Source organism: Falco cherrug, chromosome 18 (assembly GCF_023634085.1).
Source record: "Falco cherrug isolate bFalChe1 chromosome 18, bFalChe1.pri, whole genome shotgun sequence".
NCBI classification, from domain to species: Eukaryota; Metazoa; Chordata; class Aves; order Falconiformes; family Falconidae; genus Falco; species Falco cherrug.
The window spans coordinates 5,885,842-5,913,830 of record NC_073714.1 but is presented as its reverse complement, the minus strand read 5'-3'; the positions used below and the strand labels follow the sequence as shown (position 1 = coordinate 5,913,830).

Here is a 27,989-nt window from a genome sequence, read left to right as displayed (position 1 = left end):
AAGGTGTCTTGAGAATCTTTATTCCTGGGGGGTGGCACTGTCCCCGGGGGGGGTGGCACTGTCCTCAGAGGGATGGCACTGTCCCCGGGGGGTGGTACTGTCCCCAGGGGGATGGCACCGTTCCTGCTGTGAGGATAGCACTGTCCCCAAGGGGGTGGCACTGTCCCCAGGGGGATGGCACCATCCCTGCTGTGAGGATGGCACTGTCCCCAGGGGGACGGCTCTGTCACTGGGGGGGTGGCACTGTCCCCAGGGGGTTGGCACCATCCCTGCTGTGAGGATGGCACTGTCCTGCCACCATCCTCGGGGGGCGGGGGGATGTCACCATCCCAGGGGGATGTCATCATCCTCGGGGTGATATCACTGGCCCCAGGGGGATGTCATCATCTTCAGGGGGATGTCACCATCCCAGGGGGGACATTACTGACCCCAGCAGGCCGTCACCATCCCCAGCGTGAGGATGCCACCGTCCCCAAGGGGATGTCACCATCCTCAGGGATCTGTCACCACCCCAGGGGGGATACCACCGGCCCCAGGGGGATGTCATCATCCTCAGGGGGATGTCACCACCCCAGGGGGCATACCACCGGCCCCAGGGGGATGTCATCATCCTCAGGGGGATGTCACCATCCCAGGGGGGATACCACCGACCCCAGTGGGCTGTCACCATCCCCAGCGTGAGGATGCCACCGTTCCCAGGGGACTGTCACCATCGCTGGGGCCGAGGGGGTTCAGCCGAGCTGGAAGTAGAAGTCGAGGAGGTGGGTGGCATCGGGGTGGCGGGAGAGCCCCAGGGGCTGGTGGCCGCGGGCCGAGGTGCAGAGGAACCAGCCGGGGTTGGCGGCCGACTCGAAGCGCCACAGCCCGTCCTTGTAGGAGCGGCAGAAGGTGAAGGCGGCCGCGGCGGCCCCGGCGTGGGGCAGCTCCCTGATGTCAGCGTCCTACGGTGGGCACCGGCCCCGGACTGTCACCGGCAGCCGGCCGGGGACAAGGGTGACAGCCCCACCTGGATCTGTGGGGGTCCCCAGCCCGGTGGTGGCCCTGTCCCCTCTGGGGTTCCTGTCCCCACAATGCCCCAGCCCTGGGATCCCGGTGTCCCCACCCCTGACGTGGCTTTGTCCCCAGGTGCCCCCTCCCCGTAGTGTCCCCAGCCCTGTAAGCCCCATGTCCCCTTTCCCCACAGTGTCCCCACAACCCTGTGGTGTCCCCATCCCCATATGCCCCCTTCCTACTGTGTCCCCATCCCTGTGACATCCCCAACCCTGTGACATCCCCATCTCCACAGTGTCCCCAATCCCTTTGAAGTCCCAACCCCTTTGGTGTCCCCATCTCCATGGCATCCCCATCCCTGTGCCATCCTTGTCCCTGCAGTGTCCCCACCCCTTTGACATCCCCATCCCCACAGTGTCCCCATCCCCACAGTGTCCCCATCCCCATGGCATCCCTGTCCCCCTCGTGCCCCCATCCCCATGGCATCCCTCTTCCCCTGGTGTCCCTGTCCCCCTCGTGCCCCCATCCCCATGGCATCCCTGTCCCCCTGGTGGCCCTGTCCCTCTCGTGCCCCCATCCCCATGGCACCCCTGTCCCCCTGGTGCCCCCATCCCTGTCACATCCCCATCCCCATGGCATCCCTGTCCCCCTGGTACCCCCATCCTGGCATCCCTGTCCCCCTGGTAACCCATCCCTCTGGCATCCCCGCAGTGCCCCCAGCCCCATGGTGTCCCCATGGCATCCCTGCCCCTTTGGTGTCCCCCCAGCCCGTGTCCCCTGACCTGCAGCTGCAGGGTGGGCTGCCTGGCGGGGGGGCTGGCCAGGCAGCGGGTCCCGTTCTGGAAGCCCAGGATGACGGGCAGCCTGGCGGGCTCGAAAGCGCGGTTGGGCACCCAAAACACCTTCTCTGCAGGGGGGGGGGGCGACAAACAGATGGGGCCATCAGGGCCACGACGTGTGTGTCACCCCCTCCTCTATGTCCCCACGTCCCTGCCTGACCTTCAAGGGCGGCGTTGGCCCCTTGCAGGTGCGCGGCCACCAGCTGGTCGTTGCGTAGGTAAAGTGACTTCTGGTTGATGTCCCAGATCCTGCGGAGGACAGCGGTGCTGGCAGTGCCCCCCCCACCCTCCCGGTCCTTCCCGTCCTCCTGGGGTGTCACCCATGGGTGCTATCCCCTCCCCCACTCACCGGTACTGGAAGACTTTGGTTTGCAGGGCGGGCGTGTGGCAGGGGGTGAAGCCTTCGGCCTCTGCGCAGAGGAAGAGGAGGGCGAGGGTGAGCGCGGGCTGGCACGCCATGGCACCCCACTGCCTGCCACCCGTGCCCCCTCGCCTTTATAACCCCTCCCGAAATTCCCAGCCTGCGGAGGCGGGGGGCTGCCGCTGGCGCAATCCACCCCATGGTTCCGCTTCCCTCCCACCTCGCCGGGCCCTTCCCCGGGGGGTCTCCCAGCCACCCGCTCACCCCGCATCCCGGCAAAGCTCCAGGGCCGCGCCTGGGAGGGAGGAAGGAAGGAAGGAGGTTGGTGGTGTTGCCACACTGCTGGCGGGGTGTGAAGGCTTGGTTCCGCCCAGCCGGAGGGCTCGGCACGGCTGGGGGCGGCAGCTGGAGCCGGGCGTCCCGGGGAGGCAGACACACACGTGGGGACACCCCCGGGGGTCAGCGGGGTCCCCGGAGCTGGCCCGAGTGGGACTCGAACTGTTAACCTCAGCGCTGGGGAGGCAGCGCCTTCCCCGCTGCGCCACCGGGCGGGAGGCACTGCGCATGCATGGGCCAGCCTGGCGGGTGCGCTATGCGCAGTGAGGCGCCGCGCCGCCGGCGGTGGGACCCCAGCGGGCACCCGTAGGTGAAGCGTGGGGACCAGTGAGTGGCCGGCGGCGGGCGGCGCATGCGCAGTGTGGGCGGGGCGCGGGCGGCGCATGCGTGGTATGGGCGGGGCGCGGGGCGGCGCATGCGCAGTGTGGGCGGGGCGCGGGGCGGCGCCGGCGCGGGGCGGGAAGGGCAGCGGTCGCGCGATGCGCAGCGCGGCCCCCGCCGGGCGGGGCGGGACGCGGGCCATGGCGGGCGGCGGGGCGCTGCGGGTGGCCGTTGCCGCCCTGGTGCTGGCGGCCTGGGGCGCCCACGGCCTCTACTTCCACATCGGCGAGACCGAGAAGCGCTGCTTTATCGAGGAGATCCCGGATGAGACCATGGTTATCGGTGCGGGGCGCGGAGGGGCCTCCGGGGGCCGGGAGAGACCGCTGGGAGCGGGGTGGCCGCGGGATCCGGGAGGGCACCGGGAACCGGGAGGGCACCGGGAACCGGGAGGGCACCGGGAGGGACCACCGGCTACCGGGGGCGCGATGGGAGCGATCACCGGGCATCGGGGGGGCACCGGGAGGGGCCACCGGCTACCGGGGGCGCGATGGGAGCGATCACCGGGCATCGGGGGGGCACCGGAGGGGACAGCGGGCACCGGGGGGTAACTGGAGGGACCACCGGGTACAGGGGGGGCGATGGGAGGGGGCACCAGGCACCGAGGGGGAGGCGATGGGAGCGATCTCCGGTACCAGGGAGGGACCGGGAGGGACCACCGGGCACCGGGGGGGCACCGGGAGGGACCACCGGGTACGGGGGGGCATGGGAGCAACCACTGGGTACGGGGGGGCAACGGAAGGGACCTCCAGGCACCGGCGGGGCTACAGGAGGGACCCCTGGGCACAAGGGGGGCTACGGGAGGGGTCTCCGGGCACTAGAGGGGGATGGAGTGACCACCGGGCACCGGGGGGGGGCACCGGGTGGGATCTCTGGTCACTGGGGGGGGATGGAAGGGGGCACTGAGGCAATAACGGGAGGGATCTGGGGCGATGGGAGCGACCACCAGGCACCGGGAGAGAGCAGGGGGTGATGGGGGGACCCCCAGGAACGACAGGGGAAGGGAGAAGTGGGAGGGACTCCCAGGAACCGGGAGGGGTGGGGGATAACGGGGCCGGGGGGGGGGCTGGCGGGGGTGGTGGGCCCGCTCCAACCCGTTGCCCCCCAGGGAATTACCGACGCAGCTGTGGGACAAGCAGTCGGAGTCGTTCCTGCCCTCCACCCCGGGGCTGGGCATGCACGTGGAGGTGAAGGACCCCGACGGCAAGGTGAGGGTCCCTGGGGAAGCTGGGGTGCCCCGTGGCCCACGGGTGGGGGTTCCCGGGGGGGGGGGGGGGGGCTTGGGCACCCACCAGCCTGGGGGTAGGATTGTAGGGGCACATGGGGTGCCCACCAGCTGGGGCAGGGGGTCCTTGGGGTGTGTGGGGTTCCCAGGGGTGTCTGCTAGGTGGGGAGGGGGTCCTTGGGGTGCACAGGGTGCTCTCCAGCTGAGGCAGGAGGGGTCCTTGGGGTGCATGGGGCACCCACCAGCCTGGGTGTGGGGTCTCTGGAGCACGTCGGTGCCCACCAGCTGGGGCAGGGGGTCTGTGGAGAGCACGGGGTACCCAGCAGTGAGGGCAGGGGGGTCCTTACAGTCCATCAGGTGCCCGCTAGCCTGGGTATGGGGTCCCTGGGGTGCACGGTAACACCCTGGGGTGCTAGCTGGCTGGGTTTGGGGGGTCCTTGGGGTGCCTTCCAGCCAGGGTAGGGGTTCCCTGGGGGGCACAGGGCACCCACCAGGCTGGGTGTGGGGTCTCTGGAACATGTGGGGTGCCTGCCAGCTGGGGCAGGGGGTCCTTACAGTCCATCGGGGTGCCCGCCAGCCTGGGTATGGGGTCTCTGGGGTGCCTGTTGGCTGGGTTTGGGGGGCCCTTAGGGTGCTTTCCAACCAGGGCAGGGGTTCCCTGGGGGGCATGGGGCACCCACCAGCCTGGGTGTGAGGTCCCGGGGGAGCACGGGTGCTTGCTGAAGAAGACAAGGGGTCCCTGGGGAGCACAGGGTGCCTGCCAGGGAGAGCAGGGGGTCCTTGGGGTGCATGGGGCACCCACCAGGCTGGGTGTGGGCTCTCTGAAGCGTGTGGGGTGCCCACCAGCTGGGGCAGGGGGGGTCCTATGGGCGGTCAGGTGCTCTCCAGCTGGGGCAGGAGGTCCCTGGGGTGTATGGCTGCCCACCAGCAAGGGGGGGGGGGGTTGTCACTGGGGAGCACAGGGTGCCCTCCAGCTGGGCCTGGGGGTCCCTGGGGTGCGCGGTGTACTCCCCAAGAAGGGCAGGGGGGTCCCTGGGGAGCACGGGGTACCTCACCAGCCAGGGCAGGGGGGCTGTGGGACACACGTGGGCTGTCCCGTTGTCTCCCCATGGGTGGGCGGTGGGTGACAGCGGCCGCGTCCCGGCGCAGGTGGTGCTGTCGCGGCAGTACGGCTCCGAAGGGCGCTTCACCTTCACCTCCCACACGCCGGGCGAGCACCAGATCTGCCTCCACTCCAACTCCACCCGCATGGCGCTCTTCGCCGGCGGCAAACTGGTAATCTGAGGTGGGGGGGGGACGCCCCCCAAACATGGGGAGGGAGTGTCAGCGGCAGCAGGGGTCTGCTGACATGTGTCTCCCCCCCCTCCCTTTCTCTTTGCCCCACAGCGGGTGCACCTGGATATCCAGGTGGGTGAACACACCAACAACTACCCCGAAATCGCCGCCAAGGACAAGCTGACGGAGCTGCAGCTCCGTGCCCGCCAGCTCCTCGACCAGGTCGAGCAGATCCAGAAGGAGCAGAACTACCAGCGGGTGCGGAGGGGGCTCCAAGGGGGCGTCAGTTGGGGTGAACCCCCTTTTTCCCTATTGTCACTCCCATTTTTTGTTATTTTTTTTTCCTGTCGGCAGTACCGGGAGGAGCGTTTCCGCATGACGAGCGAGAGCACCAACCAGCGGGTGCTCTGGTGGTCCATCGCCCAAACCATCATCCTCATCCTCACCGGCATCTGGCAGATGAGGCACCTCAAGAGCTTCTTCGAGGCCAAGAAGCTGGTGTAACCCCCACCGTGTCCCAAGCCCCCCCCACCCTGGGGGGGGCTCCCACAGTCCCGGGGGGGGAACCCCTGCTGCCTGTCGGCACCCCGAGGGGGGTGGGCAGCTCGGTGGGGCCCTGCCTGCCATCAGGGAGGGGGGGGCCAGCCCCCGCAGTGGCGTTTGGTTGCGAAATAAAGGATTTTGGGGTCCGATGGGTCTCGCTGGCGCTTTTTGGGGGGCGAGGGGTGGGGTTCAGTGGGGTTCCCTGGAGGTTTTGGGGGGGCAAAGGGTGGGGTCCAATGGGGGTTGCTGGCACTTTTGGGGGGGCGAGGGTTGGCTGTGGTGCTGCACCGAGCTGGGCAGGGGGCTCAGCCTCCTGGCTGCCTGCCCACGCTGCGTTTCATGCCCCACCCCCGGGGTGTGCAGCCCCCCGAAGCAGGGGGAAGGGGGGGGGACGCAGGCGGTCGGGGCGCCCCCAGCCACCCCCCCCACCCCCCCCCCAGCCCCGCAACCTTGAGCGGTAGGTGCTGCCACTCAGTCCTCCAGCGCTAGGGGGCGGCGCGGCGCTCCGGCCGCTCGTCTGGCGCCGCTCTGGGCACACGCCGGAAGTCTCCGTGGGTTGGTGGGGCCGCGCAGGCGCAGTCGGCGGCGGGCGGCCACCATGGCGGCGGCAGCGGGGTTCGAGCACATGGGGCTGGACGGGCGGCTGCTACGGGTGCGTTGGGGGCCGGGGGCGCTACGGGCACCTGGAGGGGGGCGAGGGGTCAGCGGTGGCGAGGGGGAGGGCTTGGGGGCCCGGGGATGCAGGCCCTGAGGCGGGGCAGGCCTCTGGGGGCACCGGGGGTCCCTCGGCGGGGAGGGGGTCAGGGGCACCGGGGGGGGCTTCCCTTGGGGGGAGCGGAGTTGGGGCACCGGGGGGGTCCCTCGGGGGGAGCGGGGCAGGGACACCGGGGGGTCCGTCGGCGGGGAGGGGTTTGGGACACCGCGGGGTCCCTTGGGAGGAGCGAGATTGGGACACTGGGGGTCCCTCTGCGGGGAGGGGGGCAGGGACACCGGGGGGGTCTCTTGGGGGGAGCGGGGCAGGGACACCGGGGGGTCCTTCGGTCCCTCGGCGGGGAGGGGGTTGGGTCACCGGGGGGTCCCTTGGGGAGCCCAGGCAGCTGGGACCCCCACGGTGACGGACCACGCAGGCGGTGGCAGAGCTGGGCTGGGCCACCCCCACGGCCATCCAGGCCGAGGCCATTCCCCTGGCACTGGAGGGCCGCGACATCCTGGCCCGGGCCAGGACCGGCTCCGGGAAGACGGGGGCGTACGGGCTGCCCCTGCTGCAGCACCTCCTGCGCGTCAAGGCGGTGAGTGGGGGTGCTGGGTGGGGGGGGGGTGCTCGGGGGCACAGGGGGTGGCGAGCAGGGGTGGGTGCTGTGGGGCACGGTGGGCACTGGGGGTTATTGGGCTGGGTGGGTACCATAGGGTGTGGGGGGTATGTGGGTGCTGCGGGGTGCCCGGGCATGGGTGGGCACTGCGGGGCACGTGGGTGCTATAGGGTGCAGGGCATGGGTGGGCACTGTGCGGCACGTGGGTGCAGTGGGGTGCCTGGGTGTGGGTGGGCACTGTGGGGGACATGGATGCTCTAGGGTGCTGGGCATGGGTGCAGTAGGCTGCTGGGGCACGGGTGGGCACCGTGGGGCACGTGGGTGCTATAGGGCGCTGAGCATGGGTGGGCCACATGGGTGCCGTGGGGTGCTGGGCAGGGGTGGGCACTGTGGGGCATGTGGGTGCTGCAGTGTGCTGGGCGTGGGTGGGCCCGGTGGGTGCTACAGGGTGCTGGGCATCGAGCAGGGGGGCTCTGTGGGGCACGTGGGCTCTGTGGGGTGCCAGGGCAGCTCTCCCGTGCCCGTGCCGCGGCAGTGACGGCGGGCGGGGGCGCGGGCGGGCACAGGCCTCCTCGGCGGTGGCACAGGCGGTGCGGGCGCTGGTGCTGGTGCCCTCCAAGGAGCTGGGGCAGCAGGTGGTGCACAGCCTGCGGCAGCTGGCGGCTTTCTGCGGTCGTGACCTGCGCGTGGCCGATCTCTGCGCCCAGAGCGACCTCGCCGCACAGCGGTAAGCCCCCCAGCCCCCCGGCTCCGGGCGCCTGGCCCCCTCCCCCCCCCCCCCCAGCAGGTGGGGGTTGATGGCAGAGGGACTGGTGTGGTGTGTCGCCAGGCCGGTATTGATGGAGAAGCCGGACGTGGTGGTGGGCACACCGGGGCGGGTGCTGGCACACCTCAGCACCCACAGCCTGAGCCTGCGGCACTCGCTGGAGCTGCTGGTGCTGGATGAGGCCGACCTGCTGCTCTCCTTCGGCTTTGGCGAAGACATCAAGGCCTTGCTGTGGTGAGGGGCACGGGGAGCGGGGCAAGGACGGGGACTGGGGGGGGCACTGCTGGGGTTGGAGGTTGGGGGGGAGCAGCACCAGGGGTTTGGGGTGTACTGAGGGGCTGGGGGCACTTTTGGGGCTGCGGGGCACTGCTGGGGCTGGAGGGTGTGGGGGGGCACTGCCTGGGGTTTGGGGGGCACTGCTGGGGCAGGGGGGCACTTTTGGGGCTGGAGGATGGGGGGGGCACTGCCTGGGGTATGGGGGCACTTTTGGGGCTGGGGGGCACTGCTGGGGCTGGAGGATGTGGGGGGCACAGCTGGGCGTTTGGGGGGCACTGCTGGGGCTGGGGGGCACTTTTGGGGCTGGAGGATGTGGGGGGCACAGCACGGTGTTTGGGGGGCACTGCCTGGGGTTTGGGGGGCACTTTTGGGGCTGGGGGGCACTGCTGGGGCTGGGGGGCACTTTTGGGGCTGGAGGATGCGGGGGGCACAGCTGTGTGTTTGGGGGGCACTTTTGGGGCTGGAGGATGTGGGGGGCACTGCCTGGGGTATGGGGGCACTGCTGGGGCTGGGGGGCACTGCTGGGGCTGGAGGATGCGGGGGGCACAGCTGGGTGTTTGGGGGGCACTTTTTGGGGCTGGAGGATGGGGGGCCACAGCAGGGTGTTTGGGGGGCACTGCCTGGGGCTGGGGGGCACTGCTGGGGCTGGAGGATGTGGGGGGCACAGCTGGGCGTTTGGGGGGCACTGCTGGGGCTGGGGGGGAGGGCAGCCTGGAGTCTGGGGGCACAGCCAGGCCAGGCCACCGCAGCGGGGGCACTGGCAGAGCCAGAGAGCATCTGGGGGGTGCTGCCAGGGCGGGGGGGGCACAGTAGGTCTCCGGAGGGGTGCCGAGGACTTTGGGGGTGCTGGTGGGGGGCATCTGAGCCTCCCGCATCCCCCTAGCCACCTCCCCAAGATCTACCAGGCACTGCTGATGTCGGCCACCTTCAGCCCCGACGTGGAGGCCCTCAAGGAGCTGGTGCTGCACAACCCGGTGAGCCTGGGGAGGGGGGCATGGCGGCAGGTTTGGCGGGGGGGGGGCACGGGGGGAAGGTTGGGGGGTGCGATTGAGGTTGGGGGGGCACAGGGGGAAGTCTGGGGGGGGTCTGAGAGACGTCTGGGGGGGTCTGAGTGGGGTCTCGGGGCGTCCAAGTGGAGTATGGGAGGGTCTGAGTGAGGTTTGGGGGGGTTGGAGTGAGGTTTGGGGCGTCAAGTGAGGTCTGGGGGGGGGCACGGGGGGAAGTCGGGGGGGGTCCGAGTGAGGTCTGGGGGGTCCGAGTGGGGTCTGGGGGGGTCCGAGTGGGGTCTGGGGGGGTCCGAGTGGGGTCTGGGGGGGTCCGAGTGAGGTCTGGGGGGGTCCAAGTGGGGTCTGGGGGGGTCCAAGTCGGTTGGGGGGGTCCGAGTGAGGTCTGAGGGGTCCGAGTGGGGTCTGGGGGGGTCCGAGTGGGGTCGGGGGGGGTCCAAGTCGTCTGGGGGGGGCTGGAGTGAGATTGGGGGGGTCCGAGTGGGGTCTGGGGGGGTCCGAGTGGGGGCTGGGGGGGGCCCGAGTGGGGGCTGGGGGGTCCGAGTGGGGTCTGGGGGAGTCCGAGTGGGGTCTGGGGGAGTCCGAGTGGGGGCTGGGGGGTCCGAGTGGGGGCTGGGGGAGTCCGAGTGGGGTCTGGGGGGGTCCAAGTCGGTTGGGGGGGGTCCGAGTGGGGTCTGGGGGGGTCCGAGTGGGGTCTGGGGGGGTCCGAGTGGGGTCTGGGGGGTCCGAGTGGGGGCCGGGGGGGCCGGCGTGGGCATGAAGACGCGGGGGCCAGGGGCACTTGGGAACGCAGCAGCCCAGGGGGTACGGCGGGTGCTGGGGTGCGCTGGTGGGGGGGGAGGGGTCACACCACCCCCCTTGGCCGCAACTCCCCCTCCCCCCCCCCCCCCCTTCCCCCTTCCCCTGACGCTGCCGTGCCGCCTGCAGGTGACGGTGCGGCCGCCGGAGCCCCGGCTCCCGGGCAGCTGCCAGCTGCGGCAGTTCGCGGTGCGCTGCGGCACGGAGGAGGACAAATTCCTGGTGCTGTGCGCCCTGCTGAAGCTGCGGCTGCTGCGCGGCCGGGCCCTGCTCTTCGTGGGCACCCTCGCCCGCTGCTAACCCGCCCTCAAACTCTTCCTCGAGCAGTTCGGCATCCCCGCCTGCGCCCTCAACTCCGAGCTGCCCGCCCGCTCCCGGTAAACCCCCCGGGGGACGGGGGTGGGGGGGTGGGGGTTCCCCCTTGGTTTGGGGTATCCCTGGGATAGCGTGGGGGAGGGCAGAGGGGAAAGTGGGGTGCTGTGGGGAGCGGGGTGACTCCTGGGGGCTTGTGGAAGAAGGTGGGGCGGCGACTTTGGGGGGGGGGGAAAGCGGGGTGGTCCGTGGGGACGAGGGGGGGTCCCCGCTGAGCGGAGGGGTGTCCTTGGGGTGCCAGGGGAAACACCTGCAGGGGGAAGGGCACCCTGGGGGGGGGGAGGGAGGTCCCAGGAGGGTGCAGGGTGCCCGTGGAGAAAGGGCAGGGGTACCCGTGGGTCGGGGAGGGGGGGGGGGGGGGGGGGGGGCAGCGAAGAGGGGTGGGCGCTGGTGGCGGGGGGGTGCTGATAGTCCCCCGCCTGGTCCCCAGGTGCCACGTCATCACCCAGTTCAACCGCGGCATCTACGACTACATCGTGGCCACGGACGAGGAGGCGCCGGCGGCGCCCGCCGAGCAGCCCGCCCGCAAGAAGCGCCGGGGTGCTGCCCAAAGGTGAGCCCCCGTGGGTACCACCGAGCCCCCGTGGGTGCCACCGTGCCACCAGGGCGATGTCCCGCTGGGGCCGGGGGGAGGTCACCCCCAGCTACAGGGGTGCTCCTGCCTGGGGTGTCCCTTGTCCCCAGGGGGTTCCTGGTGCCTGCTGTGACCCCGAGGAGGAGGTGGGGGGGGGGGTTCTGTCACCCCTGGGGGGGGTTGTGCCTCGTGCCCCTGTGGGTGCTGGCCCCAGGGAGGTCCCTGCGTGTCCCCTGTCCCCTTCTTTGGAGGGGTCTCCTTGCGTTGTCCCCGTGGCTCTGGGGTCATTGCACCCAGAGTGTCCTCGTACCCCCGGGGATCACGTCCCTGTGCCCACGTCATTGTCTGTCCCAGATGTCCCCTTGCCCAGGCTGTCCCGTGGCCTTGGGGGTCCCCAGCCACCTCCCCCCCCCCCATCTGGGCTGTGTCCCCCCCCAGCAAGGGCAAGGACCCGGAGTACGGCGTCGCACGGGGCATCGACTTCCAAAACGTGGCCGCCGTCATCAACTTCGACGTGCCGACCACGGTCGAGTCCTACATCCACCGCGTGGGCAGGTACGTGGGGCCCCCACGGGCGGGTGGCCGGCGGCCCCCTCCCCACCGCCGTGTCCCCTCCCCACCGCCGTGTCCCCTCTGTGCCCGCAGGACGGCCCGCGCTGACAACCCCGGCACGGCGCTCACCTTCGCGCTGCCTGAGGAGCAGGACGGCCTCGCTCGGCTCGAGGACGCGCTCGCCAAAGGTCGGGGGGACCCCGTGTTGCTTCGTTGAGGGTGGTGGGGGGAGGGGAAGTGGGTGCTGAGGGACACGGGGGTGTCAGGAGCGAGGGTCTGGGTGACCCAGCGTGTCCCCACGTGTCCCCCAGAGAATGGCGAGTCCATGCTGCAGCCCTACACATTCTGCATGGAGGAAATCGAGTCACTGCGCTACCCGCTGCCGGGTAGGTGGGTGCTGGGCGATGCTGGGGGGCTGTGGGGGGACCCTGTTTGGGGGGTGCCAGGCTGTGACACCCTGCGTGTGTCCCCAGGACGCCATGCGCTCTGTCACCAAGCAGGCGGTGAAGGAGGCCCGGCTGCGGGAGATCAAGGATGAGCTGCTCAACTCCGAGAAACTCAAGGTAACCCTGCTGGTTCCTGGGGGGCTGCCTGCGGGGCTGGGGGTGCTGCGGGGAGGGTGCTGGGCCCTGCCAGCCCCCCAATTCTCTGCGCCCAGGTGTACTTCGAGGACAACCCCCGCGACCTGCACGTCCTGCGCCACGACAAGCCCCTGCACCCCGCCATCGTCAAGCCTCACCTCCGCAACGTGCCCGAGTACCTGGGTACGTCCCCCGCACCCTCCAGCCGGCCCTGCTTTGGGGGGTGGGGGTGGAAAGGGGGCAGGGTGGGGACCCTGGGGGGGGGGGTGATGGCGATGTAGAGGCAAAACAGTGCCTGGGGGGGATGTTGTTGGGGGATGGGAACATCCCCAGGGCCGCCGGCACCCCCCTTACCCGCTGCTCTGTGCCCGCAGTGCCCCCCAGCCTCCGCGGTGTCGCCAAACCCAACCTCAAGAAGCGCAAGGGGCTGCGGTTGACCCGCACCGGCACCAACCGTCGGGGCGGCGCGATGGTGAGTGTGGGACGGGCGCAGGGACCACCCCCCCCCCCCCGCCGCCCCCCGTGCTGCCAGAGGGGCTGACGCTGCTTTTTTTTACCCCTCCCTCCAGTCCCGTGGCACCGGCAACCCGCTGCAGAGCTTCAAGTACGCCCGTCGCCGCGCCAAACGCCCGGCTGCGCCGCCCTCCTGAGCCCCCCCCCCCGCTGCCCCACGGACTGTGCCCACCCCAGGGGGGCACCGCAGCCCCCCCCACCAGGGACAGGGTGTCTCTGTGCCGTACCCTGCGGGGCGGCTGCGCCCAATAAAGGTGCCGAGGGACTGTGCCAGCTGTGTGCCGTGTTGTGCCGTCGCCTCGCCATGCGCGGTGCCCCCGCCGGCTACGTGACGGGGGAAGGCTGGTGACGCAGCGGTGGGAAGCGGCGTCTCCCGCTGATGCTGGGCAAAGGTGCCAGGGCGTTATTGCCCCCCCCCCTTATCAAGGCCAAGGCTGTGCCAGGGCCATAAACAAGGGCAAGGACGCCGTGAGGGGTGGCACTGCCAGCTTTGGGGGACCGGGGTCACCTCGGGCACCCCGACACTGCTGCGCTGCCACTGCCGTGAGCGCGGCAGCCTGGCGTGCCTCGCCCCGGCGCTGGCACCCGCGCTGCGGGTGCCGCTCGGCTCATGCAGTGCCACGGGCGCCTGCCGGGGTGCCGGGGTTCACCCAGCCCTGCCCCGTGGCGCACGAGGCAGGCGTTACCCCTCGGGGTACCGGTGATCATCCACCGAGGCATCTTATCGGGGTTACGGTGTCTTATCGGGGAGCACGGCTCCGGTCCAAGGCTGCCTGCCGGCCCTGACCCCTTCCCAGCACCGGGGCAGAGGGCTCAGCACCGGCACCTCCCTGCGGGCACGGCAGCCCCCGTGCCGGTAACGGGGGTTTGGCCACCTCCGTGGTGCCGGGAGGCCACCGGTGGCCTGACGGGTGCCACCGGCACCGCTGTGGCAGCACCGAAGCGCCCGTGTCCCCCGCACCGGGCTGGGTGTCCCATGGTGGCGCGGCCTCTCCGCTTCCTTCACCCTGGGAAACCCGCGGGGTGTCCCGAGGGGGGCACGGCTCCCGAGCGTCCCCCTCTTTCCTCTCCTCCAAACCAGGCAGGGTGGGAGCGGGGTGCCCCTTGCTGGGGTGGGGGGCAGCCGGGCACCTCCCCGCCGCGGCAGTTGGCGATCGATCGCGGTTAATGATCACAAGGGTTTTACGGCTCCGGCGAGGGCTGATTGGCTTCGGGGCGGTCAGGCCAGAAGACCTCACCGCGGCGGGCGACCGCCCAGGGGACGTGGTGTCTTATAGGGCACGGGCGAAGCCGGTGGCACCCTTTTGCCCAGGATGCTGGGGTCCAGCGCGCTGGCCGGCGCCGTGTTCGGTGCCCTCCTGGTGCTGGTAGGTGCCGGGGGGTTGGCAGGGCTGGGACATGGTGACCACTGGTGGCAAAGCCATGGCGGTGCCCTTTGGGTGCTGCTTGGAGGGGCTGGGGGGACACCGGCGTGGTGCCTGTTAGTGGTGGCATCTGGAGGGGATTGGGGTGGCAGAGCCACAGAGATGCCAGAGTGATGCCCATCGTGGTGGCATTTGCAGGGGCTGGGGGTGGCAGAGCCAGGGGGACACGGGTGTGGTGCCATTGTGGTGGCATTTGGAGGGGCTGGGGGTGGCAGAGCCAGGGGGACACCGGTGTGGTGCCCATCGTGGTGGCCTTTGGAGGGGCTGGGGGTGGCAGAGCTGGGGGGACACCGGTGTGGTGCCATTGTGGTGGCCTTTGGAGGGGCTGGGGGTGGCAGAGCCACAGGGACACCGGTGTGGTGCCATTGTGGTGGCATTTGGAGGGGCTGGGGGTGGCAGAGCCAGGGGGACACCGGTGTGGTGCCATTGTGGTGGCATTTGGAGGGGCTGGGGGTGGCAGAGCCGGGGGGACACCGGTGTGGTGCCCGTTAATGGTGACATTTGGTGGGCCGGGCGTCGTGCCCCACGGGCCGGGGTGCTGCCCACCGATCGCCCTCCCCCCCGCAGGTCGCACCGTCGTTGACCCCCATGCACCGCGCCGGTTACTGCGCCTTCTACGGCGAATGCGGCCGCAACCCGGAGGTGAACATGTCGCTGGTGCCCTCCAACGTGCCGTGCCTCTCCAACACGCCGGCACGGGTGGCCACGCGCACGGTGCTGAACATGCTCCGCAGCGTCTGCCCCGAGCTGGTGCGGGGGGACAACGAGACGACGCGGGTTTGCTGCTCCTTGGGGCAGCTGGTTGCCCTCCGGCTCAGCGTGGCGCTTTCCGGCACCGTCCTTTCCCGCTGCCCGGCGTGTGCCAGGAATTTCGCCAACCTTTACTGCAACAACATCTGCAGCCCCGACCAGAGCCTCTTCACCAACGTCACCCGCATCGTCAACCGCACCACGGCGCTGGGACGGCCCCAGCTCGCCGTCGTGGAGTACCAATGTTTTTACCGGCGGGATTTCGCCGACGCTTCTTTCGACTCCTGCAAAGGCGTCCGCTTGCCGGCTACCGGCGGTTACGCCATCGACACCATGTGCGGCCGTTACGGCGCCCGGCTCTGCACCACCCAGCGTTGGTTGGATTTCCAAGGGGATAAAAACAACGGCTTGGCACCGCTGCAGCTCGATTTCCAGCTGGTCCCCAACGGCACGCAGCCCGGCGATGGCATCGTGCCGCTGGCCACGAAGGCTTGGCGCTGCAACCAGGCGCTCAGCACCCAGGAACAGCCTTGCTCTTGTCAGGACTGCGCCGAATCCTGCCCGCCGGTGGTCGCTCCCCCCGGCCCGCCGCCCCCCTTCCGCTTGGGCGACGCCGACGGCGCCTTGGTCCTCTGCGGGCTGCTCTTCGGCCTCCTCGCCCTCATCTTCATCCTCTCCTTGCTGTTCCGCAGCCGGCGGGTCAAGAAGGATGCGACGCCGGCGCCGGTGCCGGCGCGTGCCCCGGGCTGTGCGACACGCCTGGGCGATGCCAGCCACCACCTGCTGGCGGGGGCTTTCTGCCGGTGGGGCACGCTGGTGGCCCTGCACCCCGTGGTGGTGCTGGTGGTGGTGGTGGTGGTGGCGGGTGGTTTATCAGCCGGTTTGGTTACTCTCCAGCTCACCACCGATCCGGTGGAGCTGTGGTCGGCGCCTGGCAGCCGCGCCCGGCAAGAAAAAGCTTTTCACGACCAACACTTCGGTCCTTTCTTCCGCACCAACCAGGTGATCGTGACGGCGCCCGGCCGGCCCAGCACCAGCTATGAGTCGGTGGTGCTGGGCGCCAAGAACTTCAGCGGGGTGCTGTCCGAGGAGGTGCTGCGGGTGCTGCTGGAGCTGCAGGAGCAGCTGGCGGCCACCACGGCGTGGGCACCGGTGTCGGGCAAGGAGGTGACGCTGAGTGACATCTGCTACGCTCCTCTCAACCCCACGCAGCCCGGGCTGGGCGACTGCTGCATCAACAGCGTCACCCAGTACTTCCAGAACAACAGCACCCGCCTGGCCATGACGGCCACCCAGGCCGACGGCAAGGTGACGGGCACGGTTGACTGGCGCGATCACCTCATCTACTGCGTCAAGTGGGTGCTGCTCCCCAGGACCCGGGGGAGCGTGGGGTTGGGGGGTGGATGTAGGGTGCTGGGTGGTACCCATAGGGTGCTGAGCTGTGGTTTGGGGTGCTGCCTGCACCCAGGGTACCACCTTTGTGGCACCCAGCACAGCATGGTGCGCACAAGGTGCTGGGCTGTGGGGCTGGGGAGCTATCTATGGGGTGCTGAGCATGGCACAGTGCCCGTGGGGTGCTGGGCTGTGGGTCAGGGTGATGCCCACAGGGTGCTGGGCATGGCACGGTATCTATGTGGGGATGGGTTGGGGTGACATCTGGGGTGCACCCAACAGGGCACAGGGTCCGTGGGTGCTGGGCTGTGGGTCAGGGTGCTGCCTGCACCCAGGGTACCACCTTTGTGGCACCCAGCACAGCATGGTGCCCACAGGGTGCTGGGCTGTGGGGCTGGGGTACTCTCGATGGGGTGCTGAGCATGGCGTGGTGCCCACAGGGTGCTGGGCCGTGGGGTCAGGGTGCTATCTATGGGGTGCTGGGCACAGCATGGTGCCCATGGGGTGCTGGGCTGTGGGGTTACAGGACAGGAGATTTGGGGTGATGCCCACAGGGTGCTGGGTGCAGCACTGGTGACTGTGGGGTGCCAGGTTGTGGTGCTCTCTATGGGGTGCTGAGCTGTGGGGCGCTGGACTGTGGGGTCAGGGTGCTCTCCGTGGGGTGCCCAGTAGGGTGCTGGGGTGGGTACTGGATGGGTGCCGGGGCAAGTGCTGGGGTGGGTGCCAGGATTGGGTGCTGGATGGGTGCCGTGGTGGGTGCTGGATGGGTGCTGAGTTGGGTGCCAGGATTGGGTGCTGGATGGGCGCTGTGGTGGGTGCTGGATGGGTGCTGGGGGAGATGCTGTGGTGGGTGCTGGATGGGTGCTGGGGTTGGGTGCCATGGTGGGTGCTGGATGGGTGCTGGATGTGTGGCGGGGCAAGTGCTGGGGGGTGGGTGCTGGATGGGTGCCATGATGGGTGCTGGATGGGTGCCATGATGGGTGCTGGATGGGTGCCGTGGTGGGTGCTGGATGGGTGCTGAGTTGGGTGCCAGGATTGGGTGCTGGATGGGCGCTGTGGTGGGTGCTGGATGGGTGCTGGGGGAGATGCTGTGGTGGGTGCTGGATGGGTGCTGGGGTTGGGTGCCATGGTGGGTGCTGGATGGGTGCTGGATGTGTGGCGGGGCAAGTGCTGGGGGGTGGGTGCTGGATGGGTGCCATGATGGGTGCTGGATGGGTGCCGTGGTGGGTGCTGGGGTTGGGTGCCGTGGTGGGTGCTGGATGGGTGCTGAGTTGGGTGCCAGGATTGGGTGCTGGATGGGTGCTGGGGGAGATGCTGGGGTGGGTGCTGGATGGGTGCTGGGGTTGGGTGCTGTGGTAGGTGCTGGGGTGGGTGCTGGGGTTGGGTGCCGGATGGGTGCTGGATGGGTGCTGGGGGAGATGCTGGGGTTGGGTGCCGGATGGGTGCCGGACGGGTGCCAGGGCAGATGCTGGGATGCCTGCTGGGGTTGGGTGCCGGATGGGTGCCCGATCGGTGCCGGATGGGTGCTGCGGTGGGTGCTGGGGTGCAGCCCCTCACCCCGCGCCGTGTCCCCCCAGCTCCCCGCTCTCCTTCAAGGACATCACGGCGCTGGAGCTGAGCTGCATGGCCGCGTACGGCGGCCCCGTCTTCCCCTACATCGCCCTCGGCGGCTACCCCGGTAAGCAGCGACCCCGGCGGGGTGGGGGTGGGGGGCTGGCACCCAGGGGTGTCACCCGCTGTCCCCCCAGACTCCGAGTACACGCAGGCAGAGGCGCTGATCATCACCTACTCCCTGCACAACTTCCCCCGCCACGACCCACGCCACGAGTGGGTGCTGAGCTGGGAGCAGCGCTTCCTCGAGGTGGTGGGCGACTTCCAGCGCGCCCACCGCCCCAACCTCTCCGTCACCTTCATGGCCGAGGTGAAGCACCCCATTCCTGGGGGGGGTGTGTGGGGGGGGCACCCTGGGGTGCCCAGCCCCCCCCTCACTCCTCCGCCCTGCTCAGCGCTCGCTGGAGGACGAGATCAACCGCACCACCGGGGAGGACATCCCCGTCTTCGCCATCAGCTACCTGGTGGTCTTCGCCTACATCGCCCTGGCGCTGGGCGAGTACACGGCCTGGCGCCGCGTCCTGGTATGCACCGCGGGGGGCTGGGGGTGCCAGCACCCTTGGGTGCCCCCGCTGGGTGCTGAGCGGGTGGCTTTGGGAGCTGAGCGGGTGCCTTTGGGTGCTGAGGGTGCCTTTGGGTGCTGAGCGGTGCCTTCCCTTTGGGTGCTGAGGGTGCCTTTGGGTGCTGAGCGGTGCCTTCCCTTTGGGTGCTGAGCAGTGCCTTCCCCTTGGGTGCTGAGCGGTGCCTTTGGGTGCTGAGCGGTGCCTTTGGGTGCTGAGCGATGCCTTCCCCTTGGGTGCTGAGGGTGCCTTCCCTTTGGGTGCTGAGGGTGCCTTTGGGTGCTGAGCGGTGCCTTTGGGAGCTGAGCGGTGCCTTTGGGTGCTGAGGGTGCCTTCCCTTTGGGTGCTGAGGGTGCCTTTGGGTGCTGAGCGGTGCCTTTGGGAGCTGAGCGGTGCCTTTGGGTGCTGAGGGTGCCTTCCCTTTGGGTGCTGAGGGTGCCTTCCCCTTGGGTGCTGAGCGGTGCCTTTGGGTGCTGAGCGGTGCCTTTGGGTGCTGAGGGTGCCTTCCCTTTGGCTGCTGAGGGTGCCTTCCCTTTGGGTGCTGAGGGTGCCTTTGGGTGCTGAGGGTGCCTTCCCTTTGGGTGCTGAGGGTGCCTTTGGGTGCTGAGCGGGTGCCTTCCCCTTGGGTGCTGAGGGTGCCTTCCCTTTGGGTGCTGAGGGTGCCTTCTCTTTGGGTGCTGAGCGGTGCCTTTGGGTGCTGAGGGTGCCTTCCCTTTGGGTGCTGAGGGTGCCTTCCCCTTGGGTGCTGAGGGTGCCTTCCCTTTGGGTGCTGAGGGTGCCTTTGGGTGCTGAGCGGTGCCTTTGGGAGCTGAGCGGTGCCTTTGGGTGCTGAGGGTGCCTTCCCTTTGGGTGCTGAGGGTGCCTTCCCCTTGGGTGCTGAGCGGTGCCTTTGGGTGCTGAGCGGTGCCTTTGGCTGCTGAGGGTGCCTTCCCTTTGGCTGCTGAGGGTGCCTTCCCTTTGGGTGCTGAGGGTGCCTTTGGGTGCTGAGGGTGCCTTCCCTTTGGGTGCTGAGGGTGCCTTTGGGTGCTGAGCGGGTGCCTTCCCCTTGGGTGCTGAGGGTGCCTTCCCTTTGGGTGCTGAGGGTGCCTTCTCTTTGGGTGCTGAGCGGTGCCTTTGGGTGCTGAGGGTGCCTTCCCTTTGGGTGCTGAGGGTGCCTTCCCCTTGGGTGCTGAGGGTGCCTTCCCTTTGGGTGCTGAGGGTGCCTTCCCTTTGGGTGCTGAGGGTGCCTTTGGGTGCTGAGCGGTGCCTTTGGGTGCTGAGGGTGCCTTTGGGTGCTGAGGGTGCCTTCCCTTTGGGTGCTGAGGGTGCCTTCCCTTTGGGTGCTGAGGGTGCCTTCTCTTTGGGTGCTGAGCGGTGCCTTTGGGTGCTGAGGGTGCCTTCCCTTTGGGTGCTGAGCGGGTGCCTTTGGGTGCTGAGCGGTGCCTTTGGGTGCTGAGGGTGCCTTCTCTTTGGGTGCTGAGGGTGCATTTGGGAGCTGAGCAGGTGCCTTTGGGTGCTGAGCGGTGCCTTTGGGAGCTGAGCGGTGCCTTTGGGAGCTGAGCGGTGCCTTTGGGTGCTGAGGGTGCCTTCCCTTTGGGTGCTGAGGGTGCCTTCCCTTTGGGTGCTGAGCGGTGCCTTTGGGTGCTGAGGGTGCCTTTGGGAGCTGAGCGGTGCCTTTGGGAGCTGAGCGGTGCCTTTGGGTGCTGAGGGTGCCTTTGGGTGCTGAGCGGTGCCTTTGGGTGCTGAGGGTGCCTTTGGGAGCTGAGCGGTGCCTTTGGGAGCTGAGCGGTGCCTTTGGGTGCTGAGGGTGCCTTTGGGTGCTGAGCGGTGCCTTTGGGTGCTGAGGGTGCCTTCCCTTTGGGTGCTGAGCGGTGCCTTCCCTTTGGGTGCTGAGCGGTGCCTTCCCTTTGGGTGCTGAGGGTGCCTTCCCTTTGGGTGCTGAGGGTGCCTTTGGGTGCTGAGCGGTGCCTTTGGGTGCTGAGGGTGCCTTCCCTTTGGGTGCTGAGGGTGCCTTCCCTTTGGGTGCTGAGGGTGCCTTTGGGTGCTGAGGGTGCCTTCCCTTTGGGTGCTGAGGGTGCCTTTGGGTGCTGAGGGTGCCTTCCCTTTGGGTGCTGAGCGGTGCCTTTGGGTGCTGAGCGGTGCCTTCCCTTTGGGTGCTGAGCGGTGCCTTTGGGTGCTGAGGGTGCCTTCCCTTTGGGTGCTGAGGGTGCCTTTGGGTGCTGAGCGGTGCCTTTGGGTGCTGAGGGTGCCTTCCCTTTGGGTGCTGAGGGTGCCTTTGGGTGCTGAGCGGTGCCTTTGGGTGCTGAGCGGTGCCTTTGGGTGCTGAGGGTGCCTTCCCTTTGGGTGCTGAGGGTGCCTTCTCTTTGGGTGCTGAGGGTGCCTTTGGGAGCTGAGCGGTGCCTTTGGGAGCTGAGCGGTGCCTTTGGGTGCTGAGCGGTGCCTTTGGGAGCTGAGGGTGCCTTTGGGTGCTGAGCGGTGCCTTTGGGTGCTGAGCGGTGCCTTTGGGTGCTGAGCGGTGCCTTCCCTTTGGGTGCTGAGTGATGCCTTCCCCTTGGGTGCTGAGCGGTGCCTTTGGGTGCTGAGGGTGCCTTTGGGTGCTGAGCGGTGCCTTCCCTTTGGGTGCTGAGGGTGCCTTTGGGTGCTGAGCGGTGCCTTCCCTTTGGGTGCTGAGCAGTGCCTTCCCCTTGGGTGCTGAGCGGTGCCTTTGGGTGCTGAGCGGTGCCTTTGGGTGCTGAGCGATGCCTTCCCCTTGGGTGCTGAGGGTGCCTTCCCTTTGGGTGCTGAGGGTGCCTTTGGGTGCTGAGCGGTGCCTTTGGGAGCTGAGCGGTGCCTTTGGGTGCTGAGGGTGCCTTCCCTTTGGGTGCTGAGGGTGCCTTTGGGTGCTGAGCGGTGCCTTTGGGAGCTGAGCGGTGCCTTTGGGTGCTGAGGGTGCCTTCCCTTTGGGTGCTGAGGGTGCCTTCCCCTTGGGTGCTGAGCGGTGCCTTTGGGTGCTGAGCGGTGCCTTTGGGTGCTGAGGGTGCCTTCCCTTTGGCTGCTGAGGGTGCCTTCCCTTTGGGTGCTGAGGGTGCCTTTGGGTGCTGAGGGTGCCTTCCCTTTGGGTGCTGAGGGTGCCTTTGGGTGCTGAGCGGGTGCCTTCCCCTTGGGTGCTGAGGGTGCCTTCCCTTTGGGTGCTGAGGGTGCCTTCTCTTTGGGTGCTGAGCGGTGCCTTTGGGTGCTGAGGGTGCCTTCCCTTTGGGTGCTGAGGGTGCCTTCCCCTTGGGTGCTGAGGGTGCCTTCCCTTTGGGTGCTGAGGGTGCCTTTGGGTGCTGAGCGGTGCCTTTGGGAGCTGAGCGGTGCCTTTGGGTGCTGAGGGTGCCTTCCCTTTGGGTGCTGAGGGTGCCTTCCCCTTGGGTGCTGAGCGGTGCCTTTGGGTGCTGAGCGGTGCCTTTGGCTGCTGAGGGTGCCTTCCCTTTGGCTGCTGAGGGTGCCTTCCCTTTGGGTGCTGAGGGTGCCTTTGGGTGCTGAGGGTGCCTTCCCTTTGGGTGCTGAGGGTGCCTTTGGGTGCTGAGCGGGTGCCTTCCCCTTGGGTGCTGAGGGTGCCTTCCCTTTGGGTGCTGAGGGTGCCTTCTCTTTGGGTGCTGAGCGGTGCCTTTGGGTGCTGAGGGTGCCTTCCCTTTGGGTGCTGAGGGTGCCTTCCCCTTGGGTGCTGAGGGTGCCTTCCCTTTGGGTGCTGAGGGTGCCTTCCCTTTGGGTGCTGAGGGTGCCTTTGGGTGCTGAGCGGTGCCTTTGGGTGCTGAGGGTGCCTTTGGGTGCTGAGGGTGCCTTCCCTTTGGGTGCTGAGGGTGCCTTCCCTTTGGGTGCTGAGGGTGCCTTCTCTTTGGGTGCTGAGCGGTGCCTTTGGGTGCTGAGGGTGCCTTCCCTTTGGGTGCTGAGCGGGTGCCTTTGGGTGCTGAGCGGTGCCTTTGGGTGCTGAGGGTGCCTTCTCTTTGGGTGCTGAGGGTGCATTTGGGAGCTGAGCAGGTGCCTTTGGGTGCTGAGCGGTGCCTTTGGGAGCTGAGCGGTGCCTTTGGGAGCTGAGCGGTGCCTTTGGGTGCTGAGGGTGCCTTCCCTTTGGGTGCTGAGGGTGCCTTCCCTTTGGGTGCTGAGCGGTGCCTTTGGGTGCTGAGGGTGCCTTTGGGAGCTGAGCGGTGCCTTTGGGAGCTGAGCGGTGCCTTTGGGTGCTGAGGGTGCCTTTGGGTGCTGAGCGGTGCCTTTGGGTGCTGAGGGTGCCTTTGGGAGCTGAGCGGTGCCTTTGGGAGCTGAGCGGTGCCTTTGGGTGCTGAGGGTGCCTTTGGGTGCTGAGCGGTGCCTTTGGGTGCTGAGGGTGCCTTCCCTTTGGGTGCTGAGCGGTGCCTTCCCTTTGGGTGCTGAGCGGTGCCTTCCCTTTGGGTGCTGAGGGTGCCTTCCCTTTGGGTGCTGAGGGTGCCTTTGGGTGCTGAGCGGTGCCTTTGGGTGCTGAGGGTGCCTTCCCTTTGGGTGCTGAGGGTGCCTTCCCTTTGGGTGCTGAGGGTGCCTTTGGGTGCTGAGGGTGCCTTCCCTTTGGGTGCTGAGGGTGCCTTTGGGTGCTGAGGGTGCCTTCCCTTTGGGTGCTGAGCGGTGCCTTTGGGTGCTGAGCGGTGCCTTCCCTTTGGGTGCTGAGCGGTGCCTTCCCTTTGGGTGCTGAGGGTGCCTTCCCTTTGGGTGCTGAGGGTGCCTTTGGGTGCTGAGCGGTGCCTTTGGGTGCTGAGGGTGCCTTCCCTTTGGGTGCTGAGGGTGCCTTTGGGTGCTGAGCGGTGCCTTTGGGTGCTGAGCGGTGCCTTTGGGTGCTGAGGGTGCCTTCCCTTTGGGTGCTGAGGGTGCCTTCTCTTTGGGTGCTGAGGGTGCCTTTGGGAGCTGAGCGGTGCCTTTGGGTGCTGAGCGGTGCCTTTGGGTGCTGAGCGGTGCCTTTGGGAGCTGAGGGTGCCTTTGGGTGCTGAGCGGTGCCTTTGGGTGCTGAGCGGTGCCTTTGGGTGCTGAGGGTGCCTTCCCTTTGGGTGCTGAGGGTGCCTTTGGGTGCTGAGCGGTGCCTTTGGGTGCTGAGCGGTGCCTTCCCTTTGGGTGCTGAGGGTGCCTTCCCTTTGGGTGCTGAGGGTGCCTTCTCTTTGGGTGCTGAGGGTGCCTTTGGGTGCTGAGCGGTGCCTTTGGGTGCTGAGGGTGCCTTCCCTTTGGGTGCTGAGGGTGCCTTCTCTTTGGGTGCTGAGGGTGCCTTTGGGTGCTGAGGGTGCCTTTGGGAGCTGAGCGGTGCCTTCCCTTTGGCTGCTGAGGGTGCGTTTGGCTGCTGAGCGGTGCCTTTGGGTGCTGAGGGTGCCTTCCCTTTGGGTGCTGAGCGGTGCCTTTGGGTGCTGAGGGTGCCTTCCCTTTGGGTGCTGAGGGTGCCTTCCCTTTGGGTGCTGAGCGGTGCCTTTGGGTGCTGAGGGTGCCTTCCCTTTGGGTGCTGAGGGTGCCTTTGGGTGCTGAGCGGTGCCTTCCCTTTGGGTGCTGAGGGTGCCTTCCCTTTGGGTGCTGAGGGTGCCTTCCCTTTGGGTGCTGAGGGTGCCTTTGGGTGCTGAGCGGTGCCTTTGGGTGCTGAGGGTGCCTTTGGGTGCTGAGCGGTGCCTTTGGGTGCTGAGGGTGCCTTCCCTTTGGGTGCTGAGGGTGCCTTTGGGTGCTGAGCGGTGCCTTTGGGTGCTGAGGGTGCCTTCTCTTTGGGTGCTGAGGGTGCCTTTGGGTGCTGAGCAGGTGCCTTTGGGTGCTGAGCGGTGCCTTTGGGTGCTGAGGGTGCCTTCCCTTTGGGTGCTGAGCGGTGCCTTTGGGTGCTGAGGGTGCCTTTGGGTGCTGAGCGGTGCCTTTGGGAGCTGAGGGTGCCTTTGGGTGCTGAGGGTGCCTTCCCTTTGGGTGCTGAGGGTGCCTTTGGGTGCTGAGGGTGCCTTCTCTTTGGGTGCTGAGGGTGCCTTTGGGTGCTGAGCAGGTGCCTTTGGGTGCTGAGCGGTGCCTTTGGGTGCTGAGGGTGCCTTCCCTTTGGGTGCTGAGCGGTGCCTTTGGGTGCTGAGCAGGTGCCTTTGGGTGCTGAGCGGTGCCTTTGGGTGCTGAGCGGTGCCTTTGGGTGCTGAGCGGTGCCTTTGGGAGCTGAGCGGTGCCTTTGGGTGCTGAGCGGTGCCTTTGGGTGCTGAGGGTGCCTTCCCTTTGGGTGCTGAGGGTGCCTTTGGGTGCTGAGCGGTGCCTTTGGGTGCTGAGGGTGCCTTCCCTTTGGGTGCTGAGGGTGCCTTTGGGTGCTGAGCGGTGCCTTCCCTTTGGGTGCTGAGGGTGCCTTCCCTTTGGGTGCTGAGGGTGCCTTTGGGTGCTGAGCGGTGCCTTTGGGTGCTGAGGGTGCCTTTGGGTGCTGAGCGGTGCCTTTGGGTGCTGAGGGTGCCTTTGGGTGCTGAGGGTGCCTTCCCTTTGGGTGCTGAGGGTGCCTTTGGGTGCTGAGCGGTGCCTTTGGGTGCTGAGGGTGCCTTCTCTTTGGGTGCTGAGGGTGCCTTTGGGTGCTGAGCAGGTGCCTTTGGGTGCTGAGCGGTGCCTTTGGGTGCTGAGGGTGCCTTCCCTTTGGGTGCTGAGCGGTGCCTTTGGGTGCTGAGGGTGCCTTTGGGTGCTGAGCGGTGCCTTTGGGAGCTGAGGGTGCCTTTGGGTGCTGAGGGTGCCTTCCCTTTGGGTGCTGAGGGTGCCTTTGGGTGCTGAGCGGTGCCTTTGGGTGCTGAGGGTGCCTTCTCTTTGGGTGCTGAGGGTGCCTTTGGGTGCTGAGCAGGTGCCTTTGGGTGCTGAGCGGTGCCTTTGGGTGCTGAGGGTGCCTTCCCTTTGGGTGCTGAGGGTGCCTTTGGGTGCTGAGGGTGCCTTTGGGTGCTGAGGGTGCCTTCCCTTTGGGTGCTGAGGGTGCCTTTGGGTGCTGAGCGGTGCCTTTGGGTGCTGAGGGTGCCTTCTCTTTGGGTGCTGAGGGTGCCTTTGGGTGCTGAGCAGGTGCCTTTGGGTGCTGAGCGGTGCCTTTGGGTGCTGAGGGTGCCTTCCCTTTGGGTGCTGAGCGGTGCCTTTGGGTGCTGAGGGTGCCTTTGGGTGCTGAGCGGTGCCTTTGGGAGCTGAGGGTGCCTTTGGGTGCTGAGGGTGCCTTCCCTTTGGGTGCTGAGGGTGCCTTTGGGTGCTGAGCGGTGCCTTTGGGTGCTGAGGGTGCCTTCTCTTTGGGTGCTGAGGGTGCCTTTGGGTGCTGAGCAGGTGCCTTTGGGTGCTGAGCGGTGCCTTTGGGAGCTGAGGGTGCCTTTGGGTGCTGAGGGTGCCTTCCCTTTGGGTGCTGAGGGTGCCTTTGGGTGCTGAGGGTGCCTTCCCTTTGGGTGCTGAGCGGTGCCTTTGGGTGCTGAGCGGTGCCTTCCCTTTGGGTGCTGAGTGATGCCTTCCCCTTGGGTGCTGAGCGGTGCCTTTGGGTGCTGAGGGTGCCTTCCCTTTGGGTGCTGAGGGTGCCTTTGGGTGCTGAGCGGTGCCTTTGGGTGCTGAGGGTGCCTTCTCTTTGGGTGCTGAGGGTGCCTTTGGGTGCTGAGCAGGTGCCTTTGGGTGCTGAGCGGTGCCTTTGGGTGCTGAGGGTGCCTTCCCTTTGGGTGCTGAGCGGTGCCTTTGGGTGCTGAGCAGGTGCCTTTGGGTGCTGAGCGGTGCCTTTGGGTGCTGAGCGGTGCCTTTGGGAGCTGAGCGGTGCCTTTGGGTGCTGAGCGGTGCCTTTGGGTGCTGAGGGTGCCTTCCCTTTGGGTGCTGAGGGTGCCTTTGGGTGCTGAGCGGTGCCTTTGGGTGCTGAGGGTGCCTTCCCTTTGGGTGCTGAGGGTGCCTTTGGGTGCTGAGCGGTGCCTTCCCTTTGGGTGCTGAGGGTGCCTTCCCTTTGGGTGCTGAGGGTGCCTTCCCTTTGGGTGCTGAGGGTGCCTTTGGGTGCTGAGCGGTGCCTTTGGGTGCTGAGGGTGCCTTTGGGTGCTGAGCGGTGCCTTTGGGTGCTGAGGGTGCCTTTGGGTGCTGAGGGTGCCTTCCCTTTGGGTGCTGAGGGTGCCTTTGGGTGCTGAGCGGTGCCTTTGGGTGCTGAGGGTGCCTTCCCTTTGGGTGCTGAGGGTGCCTTTGGGTGCTGAGCAGGTGCCTTTGGGTGCTGAGCGGTGCCTTTGGGTGCTGAGGGTGCCTTCCCTTTGGGTGCTGAGCGGTGCCTTTGGGTGCTGAGGGTGCCTTTGGGTGCTGAGCGGTGCCTTTGGGAGCTGAGGGTGCCTTTGGGTGCTGAGGGTGCCTTCCCTTTGGGTGCTGAGGGTGCCTTTGGGTGCTGAGCGGTGCCTTTGGGTGCTGAGGGTGCCTTCCCTTTGGGTGCTGAGGGTGCCTTTGGGTGCTGAGCGGTGCCTTTGGGTGCTGAGGGTGCCTTCTCTTTGGGTGCTGAGGGTGCCTTTGGGTGCTGAGCAGGTGCCTTTGGGTGCTGAGCGGTGCCTTTGGGTGCTGAGGGTGCCTTCCCTTTGGGTGCTGAGGGTGCCTTTGGGTGCTGAGGGTGCCTTTGGGTGCTGAGGGTGCCTTTGGGTGCTGAGGGTGCCTTTGGGTGCTGAGGGTGCCTTCCCTTTGGGTGCTGAGGGTGCCTTTGGGTGCTGAGCGGTGCCTTTGGGTGCTGAGGGTGCCTTCTCTTTGGGTGCTGAGGGTGCCTTTGGGTGCTGAGCAGGTGCCTTTGGGTGCTGAGCGGTGCCTTTGGGTGCTGAGGGTGCCTTCCCTTTGGGTGCTGAGCGGTGCCTTTGGGTGCTGAGGGTGCCTTTGGGTGCTGAGCGGTGCCTTTGGGAGCTGAGGGTGCCTTTGGGTGCTGAGGGTGCCTTCCCTTTGGGTGCTGAGGGTGCCTTTGGGTGCTGAGCGGTGCCTTTGGGTGCTGAGGGTGCCTTCTCTTTGGGTGCTGAGGGTGCCTTTGGGTGCTGAGGGTGCCTTTGGGAGCTGAGCGGTGCCTTCCCTTTGGCTGCTGAGGGTGCGTTTGGCTGCTGAGCGGTGCCTTTGGGTGCTGAGGGTGCCTTCCCTTTGGGTGCTGAGCGGTGCCTTTGGGAGCTGAGCGGTGCCTTTGGGTGCTGAGGGTGCCTTCCCTTTGGGTGCTGAGGGTGCCTTCCCTTTGGGTGCTGAGGGTGCCTTCCCTTTGGGTGCTGAGCGGTGCCTTTGGGTGCTGAGGGTGCCTTTGGGTGCTGAGGGTGCCTTCCCTTTGGGTGCTGAGGGTGCCTTTGGGTGCTGAGCGGTGCCTTTGGGTGCTGAGGGTGCCTTCTCTTTGGGTGCTGAGGGTGCCTTTGGGTGCTGAGCAGGTGCCTTTGGGTGCTGAGCGGTGCCTTTGGGTGCTGAGGGTGCCTTCCCTTTGGGTGCTGAGCGGTGCCTTTGGGTGCTGAGGGTGCCTTTGGGTGCTGAGCGGTGCCTTTGGGAGCTGAGGGTGCCTTTGGGTGCTGAGGGTGCCTTCCCTTTGGGTGCTGAGGGTGCCTTTGGGTGCTGAGCGGTGCCTTTGGGTGCTGAGGGTGCCTTCTCTTTGGGTGCTGAGGGTGCCTTTGGGTGCTGAGCAGGTGCCTTTGGGTGC

At 67.9% G+C, this 27,989-nt stretch overlaps 4 protein-coding genes across 6 annotated transcripts in view; 3 read left to right on the top strand and 1 right to left on the bottom strand.

Moving 5' to 3' along the window:
* Positions 1 to 3: 3 nt before the first annotated feature.
* LOC102058084 (interleukin-1 family member 10-like) lies at positions 4 to 2,736 on the bottom strand. 2 transcript variants are annotated; one of them, XM_055696200.1, is made up of 5 exons: positions 2,455 to 2,736; positions 2,179 to 2,239; positions 1,990 to 2,078; positions 1,773 to 1,897; positions 4 to 941 (listed from the first exon to the last, which is right to left on the bottom strand). In XM_055696200.1, exons 1-5 carry the CDS (start codon positions 2,459 to 2,461, stop codon positions 732 to 734), a joined length of 492 nt encoding a protein of 163 aa, XP_055552175.1. In that variant the 5' UTR covers positions 2,462 to 2,736; the 3' UTR covers positions 4 to 731. The 2 variants fall into 2 exon arrangements, with proteins under 2 accessions (XP_055552175.1, XP_055552174.1); XM_055696199.1 differs by lacking the exon at positions 2,455 to 2,736 and having other exon boundaries at positions 2,179 to 2,288.
* A 254-nt stretch (positions 2,737 to 2,990) lies between these two features.
* Positions 2,991 to 6,096, top strand: TMED4 (transmembrane p24 trafficking protein 4). Its single transcript, XM_055696197.1, is given in 6 exon segments — positions 2,991 to 3,189; positions 4,013 to 4,018; positions 4,021 to 4,112; positions 5,279 to 5,404; positions 5,516 to 5,662; positions 5,759 to 6,096. Coding segments are annotated over 6 exon segments (705 nt in total). The 5' UTR covers positions 2,991 to 3,005; the 3' UTR covers positions 5,909 to 6,096.
* A 378-nt stretch (positions 6,097 to 6,474) lies between these two features.
* DDX56 (DEAD-box helicase 56) lies at positions 6,475 to 12,963 on the top strand. Its single transcript, XM_055696195.1, is given in 15 exon segments — positions 6,475 to 6,599; positions 7,075 to 7,236; positions 7,824 to 7,984; positions 8,087 to 8,257; positions 9,183 to 9,273; positions 10,231 to 10,478; positions 10,904 to 11,026; positions 11,486 to 11,602; positions 11,693 to 11,787; positions 11,911 to 11,975; positions 11,977 to 11,985; positions 12,073 to 12,162; positions 12,258 to 12,363; positions 12,555 to 12,652; positions 12,750 to 12,963. Coding segments are annotated over 15 exon segments (1,671 nt in total). The 5' UTR covers positions 6,475 to 6,545; the 3' UTR covers positions 12,831 to 12,963.
* An 884-nt stretch (positions 12,964 to 13,847) lies between these two features.
* Positions 13,848 to 27,989, top strand: part of LOC102057736 (NPC1-like intracellular cholesterol transporter 1) — a 42,655-nt gene continuing 28,513 nt past the window's right edge. The window contains exons 1-5 of one of the 2 annotated variants that reach the window (XM_055696382.1): positions 13,848 to 14,060; positions 14,685 to 16,222; positions 17,837 to 17,937; positions 18,008 to 18,180; positions 18,266 to 18,394. In XM_055696382.1, the coding sequence (XP_055552357.1) occupies positions 14,007 to 14,060; positions 14,685 to 16,222; positions 17,837 to 17,937; positions 18,008 to 18,180; positions 18,266 to 18,394 (1,995 nt within the window). In that variant the 5' untranslated portion in view covers positions 13,848 to 14,006. The remainder of the gene's footprint in view (positions 14,061 to 14,684; positions 16,223 to 17,836; positions 17,938 to 18,007; positions 18,181 to 18,265; positions 18,395 to 27,989) is intronic. The other variant, XM_055696381.1, reaches the window with a different exon arrangement.